Genomic DNA, 27449 nt, shown 5'->3' on the forward strand with positions numbered 1-27449 from the left:
TTTTTAACATCTAACAATCGCTTACAGAAATCACGATTAATCGCTCCACATTATCCTACGCTTTCAGCCCCAGTTAGCTGGAGCCTAACAAATAACGCTTCACCCCTGAAGATCCGGGGTAGAATTTGTCTTCATCGACCCATGCTTGTCGTAAGAGGCGACTAACGGGATCGGTGGTCAAGCTTGCTGACTTGGTTGATGCATGTCATCGTATCACAATTCATCAATGCTCCTGATGTCAATCCAGACTCGATTCTTTACAGACCGCCGTCATATAGCTAGAATATTGCTGAGTGCGGAGTTAAACAAACAAACAAACAAACATAAAACGCTACCCGTATAACTAACAAACAACAACAATAGTGTGTCAGGACTGAGACAAAGAGACTTGGGGATATAAAATAAAGTAATTGTTGCCTTGCGGCCTTTTTCAGCAATAGCAAACCTAATATTATAATTAAACATGCTTTTCATGAATAATAAACGTATTGTTATAAGTAAATATAATTCCCAGATATGAGAAGCTATTGACGACACCAATCCCTGTTTCATCACATGACCAGACCCGTGAAGATCCGGGGTAGAATAGGTCTTCAGCAACCCATGCTGGAAAAGGCGACTCTGCTTGTCGTAAAAGGCGACTAACGACATCGGGTGGTCAGGCTCGCTGACTTAAATTGGATGATGCATGGGGGGTTGAGAAGCGAGTGAGTGAGTGAGTATGGTTTTAGCAATATTCCCGCAATTTCACGGCGGGGGACACCAGAAATGGGCTTCAAACATTGTACCCATGTCGGGAATCGAACCCGGGTCTTCGGCGTGACGAGCGAACGCTTTAACCACTAGGCTACCCGACCGCCCCTCTCTGCCCCGTGTGACTTCCTGGTTTTCACAGTTACACAATATCTGGTAGACTCTCAGTTTAAGCGATTGATGACTGCAGTAAAAAAATCCGTTACTGCATCTTTTTGTGCATTTGCGTTGTTGTTGTTGTTTTTTTTTTCGCATTCCCAAATCACAAAGGACGGATTCGCCTGTTTCCAGGGCCTATTTATATGTATCACGTGATACCAGAAAATCACGTGACAAACAGCAATGGCGGCAAGCACAAAATGGGAAAACGAGTGGAGGAAACGACTATGAGTCTCTTTAGCTATTGAACACGGATGCTGAATAATATCACACTTGATATTATATTTAACGGTATTTAGTCACGTGTCTCGTTGTAGATTGTGTATACACGCAGCTAGATGAGGTTATTTTTATTTCTAGTTGTGATGTCAACAGCATCCGGCAATGCAGTTGGCAGGTTCAGTTTGTGTGATCGCTACGTCACCATGCCTACTGCAAAATTGTGTGTCTGTTTACTCATTCTGAGGAGAATTACAGTTTAACAGGCACGTACTTGACTAGGTTTTCTCATCTGTGTTGGCTGATAGGTTCTCGATCGAACATCTGTGACATGGTACTAGTACAAGCAGCCACACACACACACATACACGTGCATATGCTATAATAAAGCATATTAAAGAAGTTGTTATCGATAAATTGCTATTAAGCGTATTCGAAATGTTATCCATAAATTGCTATTAGGCATATTCGAAATGTTATCCATAAATTGCTGTAATGCATATATAAGAAGTTATTATCCATAAGTTCTGTCCTCTAGGAAATGCCAATCAAACCAGGGTTAGAAACTAACAGTTTTCGTCCACTAGTCCTCACAATGATAACATATAGCAAAACCCTTAAAATGGGCCAATTTCTACTTGTCCTTAGGATACCTTTACTATTGGGCAGTTTGGTAAGGCCTACAGGACTAGTGCCAATTTCTAACGCTGCAAACACATTCAGTAGACACCAGTGGCTAAATCTAACCAGTCCATAGTTCATTTCATTAAAAGATAGGGGGCACGGGTGGCCCAGTCCTCTAAGGCTCTGCGATTTGCTGTGCAGAGTTGCGTCCCCTGGGCACGCCAGAAACCTATTATTGTGGGTCAGACATGTGAGAATCCCGGTTTGCCCCAATTATGTTTCTAGGTTTGTCAGTGGTAAACGTCTTAAACCTGCATCAATTTGGGCTTTCCTCCCACATTAAGCTGACACGCCGTGATATAACTGGAAAACCCAACTCACCCACTCATTAAAAGATATGAGGAGTAAGCAAGTCCCTCTATCTAGTCTTCTAGCGATGGTGTCTGTCCCTGATTTTAGTGTAAAAGTATGAGATTCAGCTCAGTTTTTAGTAATAGTGAATATCCTTGTTTACCCTGATGTTGTTATTTGCAGTGTTCCTGTCAGTGATGTGAGGAGACGAGGATGGTGACAGCATTTGTTGATGGCTGGGACTTTGTGCAGGTTCTGGGAGAGGGAGCGTACGGGGAGTGAGTAGTCCCTGTGTTGCCATGGTTTCTTTGTGCAGGTGGTGGAGGAGTAAGTAGTCCCTGTGTTGCCATGGTTTCTTTGTGCAGGTGGTGGAGGAGTAAGTAGTCCCTGTGTTGCCATGGTTTCTTTGTGCAGGTGGTTGGGGAGTGAGTAGTCCCTGTGTTGCCATGGTTTCTTTGTGCAGGTGGTGGAGGAGTGAGTAGTCCCTGTGTAGTCCCTGTGTTGCCATGGTTTCTTTGTGCAGGTGGTGGAGGAGTGAGTAGTCCCTGTGTAGTCCCTGTGTTGCCATGGTTTCTTTGTGCAGGTGGTGGAGGAGTGAGTAGTCCCTGTGTAGTCCCTGTGTTGCCATGGTTTCTTTGTGCAGGTGGTGGAGGAGTGAGTAGTCCCTGTGTAGTCCCTGTGTTGCCATGGTTTCTTTGTGCAGGTGGTTGGGGAGGGAGGATATCGGGAGTGAGTAGTCCCTGTGTAGTCCCTGTGTTGCCATGGTTTCTTTGTGCAGGTGGTTGGGGAGGGAGGGTATCGGAAGTGAGTAGTCCCTGTGTAGTCCCTGTGTTGCCATGGTTGCTTTGTGCAGGTGGTGGGGGATGGAGGATATCGGGAGTGAGTAAAGAGCCTCCGTGCTCTAGTGGTAGAGCATCGGCGCGGAGAATCAAAAGACGTTAAAATGTACTTGTTACCCTGAATGGTGCTTGGCATTCAGGGGATAAAACAAGGACTTGCAAGCCCAGAGTCCGTATACTGTCTGAGTTGGGTATTCAACTGCTGCATGGTACGGCCCGTGAAGATCCGGGGTAGAACAGATCTTCAGCAACCCATGCTTGCCGTAAAAAGGCGACTATGCTTGTCGTAAGAGGTGACTAACGGGATCGGGTGGTCAGGCTTGCTGACTTGGTTGATGCATGTCATCAATCCAAATTGCGTGGATCGATGCTCATGATATCAATGTCCTGATTGTCTGGTCCAGACTCGATTATTTACAGACCGCCGTCATATAGCTGGAATATTGCTGAGTGCGGCGTTAAACAACAAACCAACCAACTGCGGCATGGTATCTCAGTGGGCTAGCACTATAAAATTGACATTTGTGGAGACTGGTACAAGCAGCCACACACACACGTGCATGCATGCACGCTGCTATATATGTAAGTGCAACAGTCCAAGACGTGATGTTAAGCCCCATATCACCTCACCTGGTACATAACAATGTAAAGTTACTCTCAATGAAACATTTTGATGGTGCCGCTGTTGAAATGGGCCCAGGGGGCACGGGTGGCCCAATCGCCTAAGGCGTCGCGATTCGCTATGCAGAGTTGCGTCCCTTGCGCACGCCAGAAACCTATGATTGTGGGTTCGAATCCCGGTTCGCCCCGATTATGTTTCTAGGTTTGTCAGCACCATACCCGTGCTCGTGGGTTTCACCGAAGTGGTAAACGTCTGAGACCTGCATCACTTCGGGCTTTCCTCCCACATTAAGCTGACACGCCGTGATATAACTGGAATACTGTTAAAAGCGGCGTTAAACCCAACTCACTCACTCACTCACTGAGATAGGCCTGCTGCTGTTGAGATGGGCCTGCTGCTGTTGAGATGGGCCTGCCGCTGTTGAGATGGGCCTGCTGCTGTAATGGTGTTTCCTGTTGTCCAGGGTGAAACTTGCTGTCAACAATGAGACCCAGGAAGCTGTTGCTGTGAAGATCATCAACCTGGAAAAGACCCCAACAGCAGAGGAGAATGTGCGGAAGGAGGTGGGAGTCCTCTCTGGAGTTATCTACCTTGACCGATTTGTAATGAGAATCCTCGAGTATAGTTGTCATTCTACCACGAATTTGAAAACTTGATTCTGATTGGTCAATCAGAGGCTGTCAAATCACAATAAGCCCCCTCTGATTGCAACAGCCGATACGACGTCCACGTTCAGCCCCAAATTCAATTTAGGGGGGTTCAACATGTTAATCTACAGGTAACCTAGCTCTACATTGCAAACAGTATGTTTCTCTCATTAATGACTGTACTTAAGCATGTTGATATTGTTTGTCACTGATTTGCAGTGATCCATTCATATAATTCTCACCTCTATTTTGCCTTTTGTGGAATCTGCTGGGTGGATTATCGAGACGATGAATCTCTGACATTGGTTTTTCATATTATATTATATATAAAATTATAAAATAACACTTACACTAGTTGTGCTGTTAATTCACAGGTCTATGAATATGTGAATTAGTTGTATAGTTGACAACAGCTTTGTGTACTCTCTCAAGCAATAAGGGGCGGTCGGGTAGCCTAGTGGTTAAAGCGTTCGCTCGTCGCGCCGAAGACCCGGGTTCGCTTCCCGACATGGGTAAAATGTGTGAAGCCCATTTCTGGTGTCCCCCGCCGTGATATTGCTGGAATATTGCTAAAAGCGGCATAAAACCATACTCACTCACTCACTCACTCTCAAGCAATAGTTTACCTGTAATAATACTGTGGCGTGGGTGCCCCAGTCATCTAAGGTGCGGCAATTTGCTGTGCAGAGTTGCATCCCTTGGGCACGCCAGAATCCTGGTTCGGCCTGATTATGGTTCTCGGTTTGTCGGCACCATATCCCTGCTTGTTGGTTTCACAGAAGTGGTAGATGTCTGAGAACTGCATCACTTCTGTTTTTCTCCCATATTGGGTAGAAACGCTGTGATGGAACTGGAATATTGTTCAAAGCAGCGTTAAACCCAACTTACTCACTCATCACTCACTCACTGTAATAAGGTAATTCCCACTGTTTTTACCTAGGTCTGTGTCCATCGGATGTTGACTCACGAAGCCATCATCAAGTTCTACGGCTTCCGGAAGGATGGCAAGATCCAGTACCTGTTCCTGGAATATGCTTGTGGAGGGGAGCTGTTTGACAGAATAGGTCAGGAATAACATTGTTGTGGAGGGAGCTGTTTGACAGAATAGGTCAGGAATAGCATTGTTGTGGAGGGAAGCTGTTTGACAGAATAGGTCAGGAATAGCGTTGTTGTGGAGGGAAGCTGTTTGACAGAATAGGTTAGGAATAACGTTGTTGTGGAGAGAGCTGTTTGACAGAATAGGTCAGGAATAACGTTGTTGTGGAGAGAGCTGTTTGACAAAATAGGTCAGGAATAATGTTGTTGAGGGGAGCTGTTTGACATAAAAGGTCAGGAATAACATTGTTGTGGAGGGGAGCTGTTTGACAGAATAGGTCAGGAATAGCGTTGTTGTGGAGAGAGCTGTTTGACATAATAGGTCAGGAATAACGTTGTTGAGGGGAGCTGTTTGACAGAATAGGTCAGGAATAACATTGTTGTGGAGGGGAGCTGTTTGACAGAATAAGTCAGGAATAACATTGTTGTGGAGAGAGCTGTTTGACATAATACGGTCAGGAATAAAATTGTTGTGGAGAGAGCTGTTTGACATAATACGGTCAGGAATAACGTTGTTGAGGGGAGCTGTTTGACAGAATAGGTCAGGAATAACATTGTTGTGGAGAGAGCTGTTTGACATAATACGGTCAGGAATAAAATTGTTGTGGAGAGAGCTGTTTGACATAATACGGTCAGGAATAACGTTGTTGAGGGGAGCTGTTTGACAGAATAGGTCAGGAATAACGTTGTGGAGGGGAGCTGTTTGACATAATACGGTCAGGAATAACGTTGTGGAGGGAGCTGTTTGACAGAATAGGTCAGGAATAACGTTGTAGAGGGGAGCTGTTTTACAGAATAGGTCAGGAATAACGTTGTGGAGGGAGCTGTTTGACAGAATAGGTCAGGAATAACGTTGTAGAGGGGAGCTGTTTGACATAATACGGTCAAGAATAACGTTGTGGAGGGAGCTGTTTGACAGAATAGGTCAGGAATAACGTTGTAGAGGGGAGCTGTTTGACATAATACGGTCAGGAATAACGTTGTGGAGGGAGCTGTTTGACAGAATAGGTCAGGAATAACGTTGTAGAGGGGAGCTGTTTGACATAATACGGTCAGGAATAACGTTGTAGAGGGGAGCTGTTTGACAGAATAGGTCAGGAATAACGTTGTAGAGGGGAGCTGTTTGACAGAATAGGTCAGGAATAACGTTGTGGATGGAGCTGTTTGACAGAATAGGTCAGGAATAACATTGTTGTGGAGGGAGCTGTTTGACAGAATAGGTCAGGAATAACGTTGTTGTTGATGGAGCTGTTTGACAGAATAGGTCAGGAATAACGTTGTGGAGAGAGCTGTTTGACAGAATAGATCAGGGATAACGTTGTTGTTGATGGAGCTGTTTGACAGAATAGGTCAGGAATAACGTTGTAGAGGGGAGCTGTTTGACAGAATAGGTCAGGAATAACGTTGTGGATGGAGCTGTTTGACAGAATAGGTCAGGAATAACACTGTTGTGGAGGGAGCTGTTTGACAGAATAGGTCAGGAATAACGTTGTTGTTGATGGAGCTGTTTGACAGAATAGGTCAGGAATAACGTTGTGGAGGGAAGCTGTTTGACAGAATAGGTCAGGAATAACGTTGTGGAGAGAGCTGTTTGACAGAATAGATCAGGGATAACGTTGTTGTTGATGGAGCTGTTTGACAGAATAGGTCAGGAATAACGTTGTAGAGGGGAGCTGTTTGACAGAATAGGTCAGGAATAACGTTGTGGATGGAGCTGTTTGACAGAATAGGTCAGGAATAACACTGTTGTGGAGGGAGCTGTTTGACAGAATAGGTCAGGAATAACGTTGTTGTTGATGGAGCTGTTTGACAGAATAGGTCAGGAATAACGTTGTGGAGGGAAGCTGTTTGACAGAATAGGTCAGGAATAACGTTGTGGAGAGAGCTGTTTGACAGAATAGATCAGGGATAACGTTGTTGTTGATGGAGCTGTTTGACAGAATAGGTCAGGAATAACGTTGTAGAGGGGAGCTGTTTGACAGAATAGGTCAGGAATAACGTTGTGGATGGAGCTGTTTGACAGAATAGGTCAGGAATAACACTGTTGTGGAGGGAGCTGTTTGACAGAATAGGTCAGGAATAACGTTGTTGTTGATGGAGCTGTTTGACAGAATAGGTCAGGAATAACGTTGTGGAGGGAAGCTGTTTGACAGAATAGGTCAGGAATAACGTTGTAGAGGGGAGCTGTTTGACAGAATAGATCAGGAATAACGTTGTTGAGGGGAGCTGTTTGACAGAATAGGTCAGGGATAACGTTGTGGAGGGGAGCTGTTTGACAGAATAGGTCAGGGATAACGTTGTTGTTGAGGGAGCTGTTTGACAGAATAGGTCAGGAATAACGTTGTGGAGGGAGCTGTTTGACATAATACGGTCAGGAATAACGTTGTAGAGGGGAGCTGTTTGACAGAATAGGTCAGGAATAACGTTGTGGATGGAGCTGTTTGACAGAATAGGTCAGGAATAACGTTGTGGAGGTGAGCAGTTTGACATAATACGGTCAGGAATAACGTTGTGGAGGGGAGCTGTTTGACAGAATAGGTCAGGGATAACGTTGTTGTTGAGGGAGCTGTTTGACAGAATAGGTCAGGAATAACGTTGTGGAGGGAGCTGTTTGACATAATACGGTCAGGAATAACGTTGTGGAGGGGAGCTGTTTGACAGAATAGGTCAGGAATAACGTTGTAGAGGGGAGCTGTTTGACAGAATAGGTCAGGAATAACGTTGTGGAGGGGAGCTGTTTGACAGAATAGATCAGGAATAACGTTGTAGAGGGGAGCTGTTTGACAGAATAGGTCAGGAATAACGTTGTTGTGGAGAGAGCTGTTTGACAGAATAGGTCAGGAATAACGTTGTTGTGGAGAGAGCTGTTTGACAGAATAGGTCAGGAATAGCGTTGTTGTGGAGGGGAGCTGTTTGACAGAATAGGTCAGGAATAACGTTGTAGAGGGGAGCTGTTTGACAGAATAGGTCAGGAATAACGTTGTTGTGGAGAGAGCTGTTTGACAGAATAGGTCAGGAATAACGTTGTTGTGGAGAGAGCTGTTTGACAGAATAGGTCAGGAATAGCGTTGTTGTGGAGGGGAGCTGTTTGACAGAATAGGTCAGGAATAACGTTGTTGTGGAGGGGAGCTGTTTGACAGAATAGGTCAGGAATAGCGTTGTTGTGGAGGGAGCTGTTTGACAGAATAGGTCAGGAATAACATTGTTGTGGAGGGAAGCTGTTTGACAGAATAGGTCAGGAATAACATTGTTGTGGAGAGAGCTGTTTGACAGAATAGGTCAGGAATAACGTTGTTGTGGAGAGAGCTGTTTGACAAAATAGGTCAGGAATAATGTTGTTGTTGAGGGGAGCTGTTTGACATAAAAGGTCAGGAATAACATTGTTGTGGAGGGAGCTGTTTGACATAATACGGTCAGGAATAACGTTGTTGAGGGAGCTGTTTGACAGAATAGATCAGGAATAACGTTGTGGAGGGGAGCTGTTTGACAGAATAGGTCAGGAATAACGTTGTTGAGGGGAGCTGTTTGACAGAATAGGTCAGGAATAACGTTGTGGAGGGGAGCTGTTTGACATAATACGGTCAGGAATAACGTTGTGGAGGGAGCTGTTTGACAGAATAGATCAGGAATAACGTTGTTGAGGGGAGCTGTTTGACAGAATAGGTCAGGAATAACATTGTTGTGGAGAGAGCTGTTTGACATAATAGGTCAGGAATAACGTTGTTGAGGGGAGCTGTTTGACAGAATAGGTCAGGAATAACATTGTTGTGGAGAGAGCTGTTTGACATAATACGGTCAGGAATAACATTGTTGTGGAGAGAGCTGTTTGACATAATACGGTCAGGAATAACGTTGAGGGGAGCTGTTTGACAGAATAGGTCAGGAATTACGTTGTGGAGGGGAGCTGTTTGACATAATACGGTCAGGAATAACGTTGTGGAGGGAGCTGTTTGACAGAATAGGTCAGGAATAACGTTGTTGATGGAGCTGTTTGACAGAATAGGTCAGGAATAACGTTGTAGAGGGGAGCTGTTTGACATAATACGGTCAGGAATAACGTTGTGGAGGGAGCTGTTTGACAGAATAGGTCAGGAATAACGTTGTGGAGGGAGCTGTTTGACATAATACGGTCAGGAATAACGTTGTGGAGAGAGTTGTTTGACAGAATAGGTCAGGGATAACGTTGTTGTGGGGAGCTGTTTGACAGAATAGGTCAGGAATAACGCTGTTGTGGAGAGAGCTGTTTGACAGAATAGGTCAGGAATAACGTTGTCTTATTGTGTGTCAGTAGCTCATACCAACTCACAAGTTTGAGAATATTGATAAGACTCTAATGATTAAAGCTTTGTGGCCTTAAAGTAATCTTTTATTGTTCTGAACATCACTGGTTATTTCCTATACAATTCTATAGAGTTCACCTCTTCTTGCAGAACCTGATGTCGGAATGAGCCAGGCTGACGCCCAGCGGTACTTCCGTCAGCTGGTGGCAGGAGTGGTGAGTACCTCTGTAGGAGTGTGATGATACTGGGGTGGGGTGGGGTGGCTCCTAGTGGTACTTCCATCAGCTGGTGGCGGGGGTGGTGAGTACCTCTGTAGGAGTGTGATGATACTGGGGTGGGGTGGGGTGGCTCCTAGTGGTACTTCCATCAGCTGGTGGCGGGGGTGGTGAGTACCTCTGTAGGAGTGTGATGATACTGGGGTGGGGTGGGGTGGCTCCTAGTGGTACTTCCATCAGCTGGTGGCGGGGGTGGTGAGTACCTCTGTAGGAGTGTGATGATACTGGGGTGGGGTGGGGTGGCTCCTAGTGGTACTTCCATCAGCTGGTGGCGGGGGTGGTGAGTACCTCTGTAGGAGTGTGATGATACTGGGGTGGGGTGGCTCCTAGTGGTACTTCCATCAGCTGGTGGCGGGGTGGTGAGTACCTCTGTAGGAGTGTGATGATACTGGGGTGGGGTGGGGTGGCTCCTAGTGGTACTGCCATCAGCTGGTGGCGGGGGTGGTGAGTACCTCTGTAGGAGTGTGATGATTCTGGGGTGGGGTGGGGTGGCTCCTAGTGGTACTGCCATCAGCTGGTGGCAGGGGTGGTGAGTACCTCCGTAGGAGTGTGATGATACTGGGGTGGGGTGGCTCCTAGTGGTACTTCCATCAGCTGGTGGCGGGGGTGGTGAGTACCTCTGTAGGAGTGTGATGATACTGGGGTGGGGTGGGGTGGCTCCTAGTGGTACTTCCATCAGCTGGTGGCGGGGTGGTGAGTACCTCTGTAGGAGTGTGATGATACTGGGGTGGGGTGGGGTGGCTCCTAGTGGTACTTCAATCAGCTGGTGGCGGGGGTGGGGCGGGGTGGCTCCTAGGGGTCTTCCATCAGCTGGTGGCGGGGTGGCTCCTAGTGGTACTTCCATCAGCTGGTGGCGGGGGTGGGGCGGGGTGGCTCCTAGGGGTTTGCCTTCAGCTGGTGGCGGGGGTGGGGCAGGGTGGCTCCTAGGGGTACTTCCATCAGCTGGTGGCAGGGGTGGGGCAGGGTGGCTCCTAATGGTCTTCCATCAGCTGGTGGCAGGGGTGGGGTGGCTCCTAGGGGTTTTCCATCGGCTGGTTGTGGAGGTGGTGAGGGGTTACGTTATTGGGTGCTTGTTCAAAATTAAATATTTAAGGGTCCATAGACTCTGATACTATAGCAGCAATCCTGAGAACCTAAGCATCACTCTGTGTATGGAAACATGCATTTGTGTCAGCATCCTAGGAGAAACCTCCATCAATTACATGAGAGTATGTGTGTTTTCAGGAGTACCTCCACTCCCGCGGCGTCACCCATCGAGACCTGAAGCCAGAGAACCTGCTGCTTGATGATGTTGGTGAGATAAAACAGCTGAAGTCACCGCAGTAAAGCTTCACACTGCCAGAGTGAGGCACCTAATCGCCAGCATTCAAAGTCCGCGTTCTAACCCAAAGTGTTATCCCAAATATAACATTAGTTACATTTGACCACTTTCTAAATGGCATTGTGTATTCATAGCTTTCAGCCATGGGAGCCGTGCCAATTTACACTTGTCAGAGGGGTACTCAAAGTATGTGATGTCGACTACCAGTTGTCGGACTTCCATTTTTGTGGAAGCCTCGGTGGCTGAGCGGGTTCGATTGCTGACTTTTTGTGCGATTAGGTGCCTCACTCTGGCAGTGTGGGTTTGAATCCCGGACGGGACTCAACCAAAAGTACGAGAATCTGTACTTTACTAAGAAAATGTTATACCAAATATAACATTAGTTACATTTGACCACTTTCTAAACGTCATTGAGTATTCACAACAACCAGTTAGATTGTCCACCTGGACACTCCGAATATCCCTGTCAGATGTAGAATAGTACATAAATTGTCGCCTAACCTTCATCTCCTAGACAACAGATGGTGCCTAGACCTATTTCATGATTAGACAGCAGTTCCAACATAGTATTGATGTGTGTTGTTTTGCCTCTCCCCAGATAAGCTGAAGATCTCGGACTTTGGCCTGGCGACGGTGTTCCGCTACCAGGGGCGGGTGAGGATGCTGGAAAAGTGCTGCGGCACCGTCCCCTACGTCGCCCCGGAGGTACTGAGTCGCCGACCATACAGCGCAGAGCCGGCCGACATCTGGTCGTGTGCTGTCGTCCTGGTGGCGTTACTCGCAGGAGGTAACACAGTTCTCTGACCAAGCCTTGGATTCCTAGGAATAATAGGTCATAGGGGGTTATGACAGTTGCACGAGTTGAATATGGGGATCAAGTGTTTAGGTCCCGTGACTTGGCTGATGGAGTGGTTTGGTTTGTTGCTCATGATTTCAGTCACTGGTTTGTCTGGTCCAGGCGTTACACGCTGCTGTGACATGGCTGGTCCAGTGCTTAAATAGCACTCACTGTGTGGATACATTGATAGACTGCGAAGGTGTCAATAGACAGCGAAGGTATTGATAGACAGCGAAGGTATTGATAGACAGTGAAGGTATTGATAGACAGCGAAGGTGTTGATAGACAGTGAAGGTATTGATAGACAGCGAAGGTATCAATAGACAGCGAAGGTATTGATAGACAGCGAAGGTATTGATAGACAGTGAAGGTATTGATAGACAGCGAAGGTGTTGATAGACAGTGAAGGTATTGATAGACATGCGAAGGTGTTGATAGACAGTGAAGGTATTGATAGACATGCGAAGGTGTTGATAGACAGTGAAGGTATTGATAGACAGCGAAGGTATGGATAGACAGCGAAGGTGTTGATAGTGAAGGTATTGATAGACAGCGAAGGTATCAATAGACAGTGAAGGTATTGATAGACAGCGAAGGTATTGATAGACAGTGAAGGTATTGATAGACAGCGAAGGTACTGATAGACAGCGAAGGTACTGATAGAGTAGGTTTTGATAGACAGTGAAGGTATTGATAGACAGCAAAGGTACTGATAGAGTAGGTATTGATAGACATTTGCTGTATTGACAGACAGTGGAGGTATTCATAGAAAGTAGCGGTATTCATAGACAGTGGAGGTATTCATAGACAGTGGAGGTATTCATAGAAAGTAGCGGTATTCATAGACAGTGGAGGTATTCATAGAAAGTAGCGGTATTCATAGAAAGTAGCGGTATTCATAGACAGTGGAGGTATTCATAGAAAGTAGCGGTATTCATAGAAAGTAGCGGTATTCATAGACAGTGGAGGTATTCATAGAAAGTAGCAGTATTCATAGACAGTGGAGGTATTCATAGAAAGTAGCGGTATTCATAGACAGTGGAGGTATTCATAGAAAGTAGCGGTATTCATAGACAGTGGAGGTATTCTTGGACAGTGGAGGTATTCATAGACAGTGGAGGTATTCATAGAAAGTAGCGGTATTCATAGACAGTGGAGGTATTCTTGGACAGTGGAGGTATTCATGGACAGTGGAGGTATTCATAGACAGTGGAGGTATTCATAGAAAGTAGCGGTATTCATAGACAGTGGAGGTATTCATAGAAAGTAGCGGTATTCATAGACAGTGGAGGTATTCATAGACAGTGGAGGTATTCATAGAAAGTAGCGGTATTCATAGACAGTGGAGATATTCATAGAAAGTAGCGGTATTCATAGACAGTGGAGGTATTCATAGACAGTGGAGGTATTCATAGACAGTGGAGGTATTCATAGAAAGTAGCGGTATTCATAGACAGTGGAGGTATTCATAGAAAGTAGCGGTATTCATAGACAGTGGAGGTATTCTTGGACAGTGGAGGTATTCATAGACAGTGGAGGTATTCATAGACAGTGGAGGTATTCATAGACAGTGGAGGTATTCATGGACTGTGGAGGTATCAATATTGTAGGTATGGGTACACCCCATCTGCTATGTAACGTTTCCACTAGTGAATGTATTTGTAGCATGTTTGCTGCCTGCCTGTTGTAGAGCTGCCGTGGGATGAGCCGACGTACGGGTGTCAGGAGTACTGTGATTGGAAGGACTGCAAGATCACCCTCACGCCCTGGAACAAGATCGACAATCTGGCACTGTGTGAGCACAATAGTTGTACTTGCAGAATAGACCCGTGAAGATCCGGGTAGAATAGGTCTTCAGCAATCCATGCTTGCCGTATACGGCGACTATGCTTGTCGTAAGAGGCGGCTAACGGGATCGGGTGGTCAGACTCGCTGACTTGGTTGAAGAATGTCATCATTCCCAATTGCGTGGATCGATGCTCATGTTGTCAATCACTGGATTGTCTGGTCCAGACTTGATTATTTACAGACCACTGTCATATAGCTGGAATATTGCTGAGTGTGGCGTTAAACGTTAAACAAACAAACAAACAAAACCTGCAGAATAAGCAGTCAGTCAGCACATGTTGAGAGTTTTTTTGTCAGATGGACAGTTCTGAAATTACTCCAAAATGTTCTGCAGGAATAGTAAAGTCTTCCCGTCACAAATCAAATTTGATTTGGACATTGCTGAAATTGGAGGCAATACCTATTTGTAAGAATTTCCATTTCATAACATTTACTAGTTAGATAAAGTTAAGGACCACCCAAATCTGTCATATTATTATACCCAGGGTATGAAACTCCCAAAATTTTCAGCCAGACCACAGGACTTGCTAGCTGAAATACTTGCCAGCCCTGACCAAAACCTGCCTGCCCACTATAATCATATGTTTCTCAGGATAATTTAATTAAAACGTTAAATCGAATTCATTGAACATGAAGTAATGCAAGAAAAGAAATAGCAAACACTTTTTAGGTCAGATTTGTATTTAATATCCTAGAATACATCATGTAAATAATGCTTATCATCGGGAAATATTTAGAATATTTTTACATATGAAATATAACCCGACCGTCGGGCAGGGGGATTTGAAAATCTGGCAGCCCGAGTTGAAATCAACCCGTCTCAGACGGTCAGGCAGGCAGGTATTTGAACACTGCTATACCGTAATAAGCGCCCACAGCGTTATTTGCTAATATATTGGCTAGTGAACAATCCCAGTAGGCACCCCTTTCCGATTGATCAATGTACACAAGACTTATTTATTCGTGTATAATACGCACTCTTTTGTTATATGCACACTTAATTATGGGCAATTAAATTCTCAAAAATATATCTGCTGTGTATAATACGCACAGATTCTTCTATAATATCATTTCAGGCTGTCAGCAGAAACCACAAAATTTACAATCTTTCAACCTCGTTTTTAATCTCACCAAAATTAAATTCTAATAAGAGCCCCCTATTTCTAATTTTGAGAGCGCCCTGGACGCTTATTACGTCGAATATGATAATTATGTTAATTGTAGTAATTAACTATATTAATATGAATTAATCAGGTGGTCCTTAACCATTTTTTAGTAGTATATGAACACTAATATATGGACATCATGATCTGCTCTTAAAGAATCGGGGCCCATTCGTCTAAGATGCAGCAAAGTTCTCTCCCTTAGGAGCGCCAGAATGCAATGAATATGTGTTTGATTACCAGATTCGTCGTGATACAGATTATTGTCTGAGCTCTGCATCACTTTGGGCTTTCCGTCCACACGCCAAGATATAAGTGAAATACTGTTCAACACTCACTATCCATTGATAAAGTGCCAACCATTTGATATTCTTGTGGAGGGGATGGGGATTTTATCGGGGAAAAAAATGTTACGGAAATTACTTGAAAAAAACATTTGTGCTTCTGACTGTTGGAAAAAATAAAAATTGAATATCAAATGGGCTCAAATTCTAGGTGGAATGTTTAGCTGAAAGTAGACTGTAACATTGGGCAAGTTATCTCCCCTGTTGCAGCGTTGCTACGGAAACTACTAGTGGAGAACGCCAGCAAGCGGTACAAGATGGAACAGATCAAGAAGCATCAGTGGTTCACGAAGACCTTCTACAAGAGAGGTAGGACACTCATGGACGGTAGACACTCATGGACGGTGGACACTCATGGACGGTGGACACTCATGGACGGTAGACACTCATGGACGGTAGACACTCATGGACGGTAGACACTCATGGACGGTAGACACTCACAGACAGGAGGACACTCACAGATGGTAGACACTCACAGACGGTGGACACTCATGGATGGTAGACTCTCACAGACAGTAGACACTCATGGATGATAGTACGCTCATGGACGGTAGACATTCATGGATGATAGTACGCTCATGGACGGTAGACTCTCACAGACGGTGGACACTCATGGACGGTAGACTCTCACAGACAGTAGACACTCATGGATGATAGTACGCTCATGGACCGTAGACACTCACAGACGGTAGACACTCATGGATGATAGTACGCTCATGGACGGTAGACACTCATGGATGATAGACACTCATGGACGGTAGACACTCACAGACGGTAGACACTCATGGATGGTAGACGCTCATGGATGATAGGACGCTCATGGACGGTAGACGCTCATGGACGGTAGACACTCATGGATGATAGGACGCTCATGGACGGTAGATGCTCATGGATGATAGGACGCTCATGGACGGTAGACACTCACAGACAGTAGACACTCATGGATGATAGGACGCTCATGGACGGTAGACACTCATGGACGGTAGACACTCACAGAAGGTCGACGCTCACGGACGGTGGACACTCACGGACGGTGGACACATGGACAGTGGACACTCACGGACGGTGGACACTCACGGACGGTGGACACTCATGGACGGTGGACACTCATGGACGGTGGACACTCATGGATGGTGGACACTCACGAATGGTAGACACTCACGGACGGTGGACACTCATGGACAGTAGACACTCATGGACACATGGACAGTAGACACTCATGGACACATGGACAGTAGACACGGACTGTAGACACTTCATGGATGATAGGACACTCATGGATGGTGGACACTTCATGGATGATAGGACACTCATGGACAGTAGACACTCATGGACGATGGACAGTAGACACGGACTGTAGACACTCATGGACAGTGGACACTCAAGGACGGTAGACACGGACGGTGGACACTTCATGGATGATAGGACACTCATGGATGGTGGACACTTCATGGATGATAGGACACTTCATGGATGATAGGACACTCATGGACAGTAGACACTCATGGACGATGGACAGTAGACACGGACTGTAGACACTCATGGACAGTGGACACTCACGGACGGTAGACACGGACGGTGGACACTTCATGGATGATAGGACACTCATGGACAGTAGACACTCATGGACGATGGACAGTAGACATGGACGGTGGACACTCATGGACAGTAGACACTCATGGACGATGGACAGTAGACACGGACGGTGGACACTCATGGACAGTGGACACTCACGGACGGTGGACACTCACGGACAGTGGACACTTATGGACGGTAGACTCATGTACGGTGGACACTCATGGACAATCACGGACGGTGGACACTCATGGATGGTAGACACTCATGGACGATGGACAGTAGACAAGGACGGTGGACACTCATGGACGGTGGACACTCACGGCCGGTAGACAATCATGGACGGTAGACAATCATGGCCGGTAGACACTCACGGCCGGTGGACACTCACGGACAGTGGACACTCATGGACGGTTAACATTCATGGACTGTAGACACTCATGGACACAGAGGTTAACCCAGAAATCGGTGTGTCCAGGTGTACAATCACAGATGGCAATACAACTGGTGAAATAAGTGGTGGCGGCAGCAATAAGTAGCACGCCCTTTGATACATGTCCATGCTCTAGGAATGTCCAGACTTGGCCCGTGCTCTGTTCCTGAATCTGGAATAGTGTTAGAAGCTGGCAGCTAGTCCATGTTTTCATGTAGGGATTGTAGACTCCCTGTTAATAAGATATTGATAAACTGTTAATATACAGCTATATCCATTCCTCACTTGGCAGGTAGATATGTGTTGCTCATACAGCAAGTCTTCTAGAAACACATTGCAAAACTTCTCCAATGATGTCATCTCTTCTGTTTGTTTATAACCAAGGGAGCTAACTCTAATTTACACATTCAGTGCAGATAGCATTCCCAGCACTGACTATTGTACAAGCGTTTCAGTCATGAGCAACTGACCATTAACACAAATAAGCTCTTACGTCTGTGTACAAGACTTGCGACTGTTTGTGCAGGACTATCTCGCGTGGCGTCCGGCTCACCGACCGACTCCCCGTCCGGCCCCGGGGTGTTTAAGCGGATGTGTTCCCGGGTGGACACCACCCCGCCTGGCTGTTCCCCAGGGTGAGTAGAAGCTGCCACGACATGGTACACCAGCTTATAAGCAGTGGGTCTACATGTACATGTACAGAAATAGGATTTTTTTGGAAGTTCGTAGTCTCTGAAATTCAGGGGCGGTCGGGTAGCCTAGTGGTTAAAGCGTTCACTCGTCACGCCGAAGACCCGGGTTCGATTCCTGACATGGGTACAATGTGTGAAGCCCATTTCTGGTGTCCCCCGCCGTGATATTGCTGGAATATTGCTAAAAGCGGCGTAAAACCATACTCACTCACTCTGAAATTCAGAGGTATGTAACATTGTTGTCTTGAGATTGCATTCAATGTAATGATATAAAACTAAGTTTTTAAACCTGTTCCTCTTTACTGATCCTGTTATCAGTGAAATACCAGTTGCCTTTATCCTCATATTTATCGCCGCCAAGAAATGGGGCGGGGATATTGGAACGGGGTTCATCCATCCTTCAGTCCATCCACTCCTCATTGGGGACGAATTTTCTCGAAAACTAAATGATTTATTAGTTATTCCATCAATTTGGAAATTAATAATTCCAATTTGGGAATTTTAGATATTTGCTGGAGCCTTGGGGCCGAATATCGGCCTCTGAGTAGGTCAAGACAAATCCCTAATATATTACATTAAGTAATACGTTACCACTGTTATACCGAGGCTGTTGTCTCCCACAACTGCTGCTATAGCGAAATCTACCACAGAGATCTCAATTACCTCATGCAGCTGACAGGTTCCAATCCCGACATGGGTACAATGTGTGAAGCCCATTTCTGCTGTCCCCCGCCGTGATATTGCTGGAATATTGCTAAAAGCGGCGTAAAACCATACTCACTCACTCACTCATGCAGCTGACTACCACCCCGCCTGGCTGATCCCCAGGGTAAGTAGGAGCTGCTCAACATGGTACATTAGTATGCAGGCAGTGTGTCTTTTCACTTTAATCAGTACTTGTAGGCCATGGGCCTTTTGGTACAAACGAGTGAGAGAGTGAGTGAGTTGGGTTTAACGCCGCTTTTAACATTATTCCAGTTATATCGCGGCCGGTACAAACGAAATACAATTAAGGTGCAAACAGTTAAAAAATATAACGCATTTCTTTGCTTTTTTTAACAAAAGCATTTTTAATATAATGTCTATGTTGTAGTATTTGTGTTGTTACGGTATTGGCATAAAACAAGGACTGTGCTGTATTCATATTAATAATAGGGTCTTGCGATGGCAGTAGTGTATTAAACTTCAGAATATTTGGAAAGATGTAAAATTTAGATTCCATGTAACTTTGCCTAAGATGGCAATAAGTTGGACAAGTTAACAAAAAGTGTTATTCATTTCTTCTGATACATATGACCGCCTCAGTGGTCTAGTGGTAGAGCATCCGTCTGGAGAGGAGAAGGTCCGGAGTTTTAACCCCGGCCACGTCACACCAAAAGACGTTAAAAGATGGTCCTTTGTGTTACCCTGTCTAGCGCTCGGCATTTGGTCGGCTCGGAGTCAGTATACTGGGTCTCTCTTATGGTTTTCATGTTAAGCTGCAGCATGGTATCTCAATGAGCTAGCACTATAAACGGCATCAGTCCAGACTAGTACAAGCAGCCACGCACACACAAACACGTGCTTGCACGTCGCTATTTTAGTGCAATAATCTTTGACGTGACGTTAAACCCCATTTCACCTCACCTCTGATACATATGTAGGAGTATGATGTGAGTGCGTGATGTGTTCTCCAGGGCTACGGTATCCAGCAGTCAGCCCATGGCCTATCGGGCTGACTCACAAGGGGAGGTAACTGAGAGTGGCACTGGGGAGGACCACCTGATGAGCTTCTCCCAGCCGGTACAGGCAGACAAGATGCTGCTGAGTAGCCAGATACAGGGCACACCGGGGTCGTCACAGGTGAGGGGATGTACATAGGTAAACAATCAATAGATGAGATTCTCCCAGCCGGTACAGGCAGACAAGATGCTGCTGAGTAGCCAGATACAGGGCACACCGGGGTCGTCACAGGTAAGGGGATGTACATAGGTAAACAATCAATAGATGAGATTCTCCCAGCCGGTACAGGCAGACAAGATGCTGCTGAGTAGCCAGATACAGGGCACACCGGGGTCGTCACAGGTGAGTTGATGCACATAGGTAAACAATCACTAGATCAGCTTCTCCCAGCCGGTACAGGCAGACAAGATGCTGCTGAGTAGCCAGATACAGGGCACACCAGGGTCGTCACAGGTGAGGGCATGTAAATAGGTACAAGATGTAGCAACATTAGGCTAGACGTTTTTTAGACCTTGGTTGACAAATCCAGTCCAATCTCATTGAAATTATATCTTAGTTCTCGCTTCCGCTGAACAAAGAACTGAGGACATCCCGTTATTTGTCACCTCAGAGCAAATGTGACAGTTGGAATGATTTTTAATATCATGCAGCCCCGTGAAGATCCGGGGTAGAATAGGTCTTCAGCAACCCATGCTTGCCGTAAAAGGTGACTATGCTTGTCATAAAAGAGACCCAACGTGATCGGGTGGTCAGGCTCGCTGACTTGGTTGATGCATGTCATTGTATCCCAGTTGCGTGGATCAATGCTCATGATATTAATCACTGGATTGTCTGGTCCAGAGTCGATTATTTACAGACCGCCATCATATAGCTGGAATATTGATGAGTGCGGCGTTAAACAACAAACAAACAAACAAACTAATATCATGCAACGTTGAAGATGTTAGAACAGGGTATTCCGAACAACGGGCCGGTCGACTGATTCCATCAAAATCATCATCTATCGCTCGCTTCAATGGGATAAACATTTGACTGGTAGAGACTCTGTTGCCTGTGGGAAGTACTACCATGCAATCTTGGCCTTCTTTCCAAGTGTACTTTTGTTTCAGTTTTCAAATGTTGAATCGCAACCTCGTCAAAATAATTTTCAAAGTGTACTCAGGAATGGAAGTCGCCAGTTTGAAACTAGTGCCAAAAAGCTTGAGAAAGCTGCTTTCTGATTGGCTAATGTCGTGAAAGGTTGTTCTGATGACTGTAATGGGATGTCCGCAGATCTTCGTTTTGCGGTAGTGACAACACAGATATGATTTCAGCGGTAGAAACTAATATTTTTACCCATTAGTGCTCATGATGATGAAATATAGCACACAAAAAAAGCCTTAAAAATGGCAAATTTTTATGGTATCCTTATAATACCTTAACTATTGGACACTTTGGCAAGGACTATAGGACGAGTGCCAATTTCTAATGCTGTGAATTTAATGAGATTGCGCCAATGTTTTACCCGTGATACTTGGAATGAATTCAGGTTGTTTTGTACACCTATAACTGCCCATTAGAGAACCGGGGGCACGGGTGGCCCAGTCGTCTAGGGCGCCGCGATTCTCTGTGCTGAATTGCGTCCCTTGGGCACGCCAGAAACCTACGATTGTGGGTTCGAATCCCGGTTCACCCCAATTATGTTTCTAGGTATGTCAGCACCATACCTGTGCTCGTGGGTTTCACCGAAGTGGTAAACGTCTGAGACCTGCATCACTTCGGGCTTTCCTCCCACATTAAGCTGACACGCCGTGATATAACTGGAATACTGTTAAAAGCGGCGTTAAACCCAACTCACTCACTCACCATTAGAGAACCGGTGACTGAGACCCCATCTTGTTTTTCCCACTGTAGACGCCCATGCAGAAACTGGTGAGACGAATGACGCGGTTCTTTGTGAAGACTTGCCGGGACGAGACACTGAGTGAGATGTACAAGGTGTTCGACAGCCTCACCTACACCTGGAAGAAGAGCAGTCCCAGCATGGTTAGCGTCAGAGACACAAGAAGTTCCCTGGCTTGGTGATCGTAACTCCGCACCTTAACATAGACTTGCAACAGTCGTAGAGTTAAGGTTGTTTTGTACATTGACACCCTGGAGTATTTCATGTAGTGTGACACATACAAGAAGTTCCCTGGCTGGAATCAGGGTGCTGTTGTACAAAGCCATCTTAGCACTAAGGTGATCGTAACTCCATACCTTAACATAGACTTGCAACAGTCGTAGAGTTAAGGTTGTTTTGTACAATGACACCCTGGAGTATTTCATGTAGTGTGACACATACAAGAAGTTCCCTGGCTGGAATCAGGGTGCTGTTGTACAAAGCCATCTTAGCACTAAGGTGATCGTAACTCCATACCTTAACATAGACTTGCAACAGTCGTAGAGTTAAGGTTGTTTTGTACAATGACACCCTGGAGTATTTCATGTAGTGTGACACATACAAGAAGTTCCCTGGCTGGAATCAGGGTGCTGTTGTACAAAGCGATCTTAGCACTAAGGTGATCGTAACTCCATACCTTAACATAGACTTGCAACAGTCGTAGAGTTAAGGTTGTTTTGTACAATGACACCCTGGAGTATTTCATGTAGTGTGACACATACAAGAAGTTCCCTGGCTGGAATCAGGGTGCTGTTGTACAAAGCCATCTTAGCACTAAGGTGATCGTAACTCCATACCTTAACATAGACTTGCAACAGTCGTAGAGTTAAGGTTGTTTTGTACAATGACACCCTGGAGTATTTCATGTAGTGTGACACATACAAGAAGTTCCCTGGCTGGAATCAGGGTGCTGTTGTACAAAGCGATCTTAGCACTAAGGTGATCGTAACTCCATACCTTAACATAGACTTGCAACAGTCGTAGAGTTAAGGTTGTTTTGTACAATGACACCCTGGAGTATTTCATGTAGTGTGACACATACAAGAAGTTCCCTGGCTGGAATCAGGGTGCTGTTGTACAAAGCCATCTTAGCACTAAGGTGATCGTAACTCCATACCTTAACATAGACTTGCAACAGTCGTAGAGTTAAGGTTGTTTTGTACAATGACACCCTGGAGTATTTCATGTAGTGTGACACATACAAGAAGTTCCCTGGCTGGAATCAGGGTGCTGTTGTACAAAGCCATCTTAGCACTAAGGTGATCGTAACTCCATACCTTAACATAGACTTGCAACAGTCGTAGAGTTAAGGTTGTTTTGTACAATGACACCCTGGAGTATTTCATGTAGTGTGACACATACAAGAAGTTCCCTGGCTGGAATCAGGGTGCTGTTGTACAAAGCCATCTTAGCACTAAGGTGATCGTAACTCCATACCTTAACATAGACTTGCAACAGTCGTAGAGTTAAGGTTGTTTTGTACAATGACACCCTGGAGTATTTCATGTAGTGTGACACATACAAGAAGTTCCCTGGCTCGAATCAGGGTGCCGTATATATGATTTGGAATGTTGCTTCCGAAAACACACAGACAGTTGCAAACTGCCTAATGCTACTACTGTGTAATCTGACCCATGAAGATCCGGGGTAGAATAGGTCTTCAGCAACCCATGCTTGCTCTAAAGGGCAACTATGCTTGTCGTAAGAGGTGACTAACGGGATAGGATGGTCAGGCTCACTGACTTGGTTGATGCTTGTCAGATCCCAATTGTGTGGTTTGATGCTCATGATGTCAATCACTGGATTGTTTGGACCAGACTCGATTATTTACAGTCCACCACCATATAGCTGGAATATTGCTGAGTGCAGCATTAAACAAACAAACAAACAAAAACGTAATCTCATCGTGCAAATTGATATGTTGATAATGCCAGATTATGTCATCCCTTGATAAGTCTATTTTTAAGATTGCTGTAATATGGTTCACGCTCACTTCTACAGCTGACCGTGACAACCAAGGACAAGAGAAACAACCCCCTGGTGTTCAAAGCCTGCATCATTGACATGGGAGATAACCTACTGGTAGACTTCAGACTCTCCAAGGTGACATAACACTCACGAAAAATTCTGCTTTGTTTAATTCAGAGTTTCTTTTCCAGTTAAGGATAGATTCTTGTGAGTCTTGATCCAAGTGAAAGTGTCAACAGCTTTGTAACTACTTGTGTTTAAAGCACTGAGAGGGGTTCCTTTCTTGGAAGACTCATCACCCCGCAGTGGCATCCATTTCCACTCAACACAGGCTCAACATAATTGAACACTTTCTAAATTTTTGGATTTAAGGATTCAATCAACCAGAGCCAATATCCCAGTCACAAAATAAAACAAGTATTATTTGAATTTATTTCATCAGACAAAGGTCTTTTACTTTTGGGGGCGGTTGGGTAGCCCAGTGGTTAAAGCGTTCGCTCGTCATGCCGAAGACCCGATTCGATTCCTGACATGGGAACAATATGTGAAGCCCATTTCTGGTGTCCCCCGCCGTGATATTGCTGGAATATTGCTAAAACGCGGCGTAAAATCAAACTTACTCACTCACTCTTTTACTTTGGTGGGTGAGAAAAGTATAAGCTGCAGGTACATCACTTGTATTTGGAATCTAACAATAGGTCACTGTTAAATGTTGAAATATTTATTGATAGAAGACAATGTATATAGATTCTGGAAACTGCAAGTACCTCCTGAAGATCCCTACCTATGTTACTGTTAAGATGTTCAACATCCTGCACTTCAGACTGGACCCGTGAAGATCCGGGGTAGAATAGGTCTTCAGCAACCCATGCTTGCTGTAAAGGGCGACTATGCTTGTCGTAAAAGTGACTAACGGGATCGGGTGGTCAGGCTCGCTGACTTGGTTGATGCATGTCAACGATCCCAGTTGCGTAGATCGATGCTCATGATATCAATCACTGGATTGTCTGGTCCAGACACGATTATTTACAGACCGCCGTGATATAGCTGGAATATTGCTGAGTGCGGCGTTAAACAACAAACCAACCAACTTCAGACAGGAGGGTTAATCAACTGCAGTGTTTGAGAAAAAATAAAATTGCCAGGCTGACTTCCGGACCCTTCAGATTTTAGAAGCTGCAGGCCCTGACTAAACTCTTCAGGCCCTCATTTAAAAAACTGCACCTTATTGTGACAAATGACACATAAATATACTGCAGATCATAAGGACCCATGCCACTTTGAAACTAGGGGCCTGACACAAGAACTGCTTGCCATGGGCCTACGGGCAGGCGCTTATTTTGAAGTCTGATCAACAGACCAGTGGAGTGCTGTATGTATAACGGATCTGATTCAAACTTGCTGGACTGCCTGTTTGAGTGTTGTGTTGTTCCCCTTCAGTCAAAGGCTTTCCTTGCAGCATGTCTGTGCCCATGATTGACTGAACTCATTGATAACTTGACTCTTCATGAGAATTCATACATGGGTAAATTTTGGTAGCCGACTCTTGGTGTCGCGTCTTTCTGACATGCCCCCAATTCTTATTATGGTCTGGAGTTCAAGAAACACTTCATGAAGGTGAAGGACAGGATGTAGGCAGTGATCCGCAAGGCCGCGTCCTTATGACATGCTTATGTCTCTCCCCCCCCCCCCCCCCCCCAATCCTTTGAGATGCCCCCGTCCTTATGACATGCCCCCTGTCCTTATGTCATGCCCCCTGTCCTTATCAGATACCCCTGTCCTTATGAGATGCCCCCTGTCCTTATGACATGCCCCCTGTCCTTATGTCATGCCCCCTGTCCTTATCAGATACCCCTGTCCTTATGAGATGCCCCCTGTCCTCATGACATGCCCCCTGTCCTTATCAGATACCCCTGTCCTTATGAGATGCCCCCTGTCCTTATGACATGCCCCCGTCCTTATGACATGCCCCCGTCCTTATGAGATGCCCCCGTCCTTATGAGATGCCCCCTGTCCTTATGACATGCCCCCGTCCTTATGAGATGCCCCTTGTCCTTATGACATGCCCCTGTCCTGATGTCATGCCTCCTGTCCTTATGACATGCCCCTGTCCTGATGTCATGCCCCCTGTCCTTATGACATGCCCCCGTCCTTATGACATGCCCCCGTCCTTATGAGATGCCCCTGTCCTTATGAGATGCCCCCTGTCCTCATGACATGCCCCTGTCCTTATGACATGCCCCCTGTCCTTATGACATGCCCCTGTCCTTATGAGATGCCCCTTGTCCTTATGACATGCCCCCTGTCCTCATGACATGCCCCTGTCCTTATGAGATGCCCCTTGTCCTTATGACATGCCCCTGTCCTGATGTCATGCCTCCTGTCCTTATGACATGCCCCTGTCCTGATGTCATGCCCCCTGTCCTTATGACATGCCCCCGTCCTTATGACATGCCCCCGTCCTTATGAGATGCCCCTTGTCCTTATGACATGCCCCCTGTCCTCATGACATGCCCCTGTCCTTATGAGATGCCCCTTGTCCTTATGACATGCCCCCTGTCCTCATGACATGCCCCCTGTCCTTATGAGATGCCCCCTGTCCTTATCAGATACCCCTGTCCTTATGAGATGCCCCTTGTCCTTATGACATGCCCCTGTCCTTATGAGATGCCCCTTGTCCTTATGACATGCCCCCTGTCCTCATGACATGCCCCCGTCCTTATGAGATGCCCCTTGTCCTTATGACATGCCCCTGTCCTGATGTCATGCCTCCTGTCCTTATGACATGCCCCCTGTCCTTATGAGATGCCCCCTGTCCTTATCAGATACCCCTGTCCTTATGAGATGCCCCTTGTCCTTATGACATGCCCCTGTCCTTATGACTGGAATATTACTTAAAGTGCTGCTCACTCACTCACTCACTCACTCACTCACTCACTCACTCACTCCTATTTGTTCGCAGGGGGATGGTCTGGAGTTCAAGAAACACTTCATGAAGGTGAAGGACAGGATGAAGGCGGTGATCCGCAAGGCACCCCCCATGTGGCCCCTGCATCCCACCAGATGATGTCCCACGATGTAGCAGTGGTCCCCACCAACAGCAGCGAGCCAGCTGGATGGCTCGACACTGCTCGACACTGCTCCAACACTAGATATATGAACTCCTCTACAACATGGTGTTGAATGTTGCCTCAACAACAGAACCCACAATGTAGACAGCAGACAGACAGACAGACAGACTATGTACAGAAGATACAACATGTTAGAGTCAGCTCCGGTACTAGGGTGTACAAATGTAGCGATACTCCACCATAAAACCAGGATGTGCCAAGTCAGACTGGTTCTAGGATTGACTGCAGGTATCAGTTATCTCCCTTGACTTGTGTGTGTTTTGGAACAGAGTCTTCATTTACCCACAAGATCTGAAAAATTTAACAAATGATCAACTGGTATGAATCTTTATGAAGTTGCCAGATATGTTCACATAAATGAGAATTGGTCTTTGCCTTCTAAACACTTGCAGGTTGTGTACTTACAATAAACCCAAATAGGTTAAAATTTCAAGGGGTTTTATTGAAGCAAATTTCCCATGCACGTCAGCAGGTATGGACTTGTGCCTACCTTAATTCTAGAAGTCGTAACAATATTTCAACTTTTTCCTTAACGTATAATTTAATGTTTTCTATGAGCTGGACAGGACACAAATCCTACCTTGTTGCAGAAGACCCGAGGTTGTTTTGTGTGCCTAGTACTCCCACCC

At 45.8% G+C, this 27449-nt stretch overlaps 1 protein-coding gene across 1 annotated transcript; it reads left to right on the forward strand.

Moving 5' to 3' along the window:
- The first annotated feature begins 1082 nt into the window (after nt 1-1082).
- Nucleotides 1083-27449, forward strand: LOC124116557 (serine/threonine-protein kinase Chk1-like). Its single transcript, XM_048394874.1, has 14 exons — nt 1083-1203; nt 2290-2384; nt 4031-4130; nt 5155-5278; nt 9740-9804; nt 11089-11158; nt 11784-11972; nt 13714-13818; nt 15589-15687; nt 17913-18021; nt 19755-19920; nt 21694-21825; nt 23723-23824; nt 26652-27449. The coding sequence occupies exons 2-14, from the start codon at nt 2320-2322 to the stop codon at nt 26754-26756; spliced, it is 1431 nt and encodes a 476-aa protein (XP_048250831.1). The 5' UTR covers nt 1083-1203; nt 2290-2319; the 3' UTR covers nt 26757-27449.

The sequence above is a fragment of the Haliotis rufescens genome, unplaced genomic scaffold, assembly GCF_023055435.1.
Source record: "Haliotis rufescens isolate VD_foot unplaced genomic scaffold, xgHalRufe1.0.p SCAF_130, whole genome shotgun sequence".
NCBI lineage: Eukaryota > Metazoa > Mollusca > Gastropoda > Lepetellida > Haliotidae > Haliotis > Haliotis rufescens.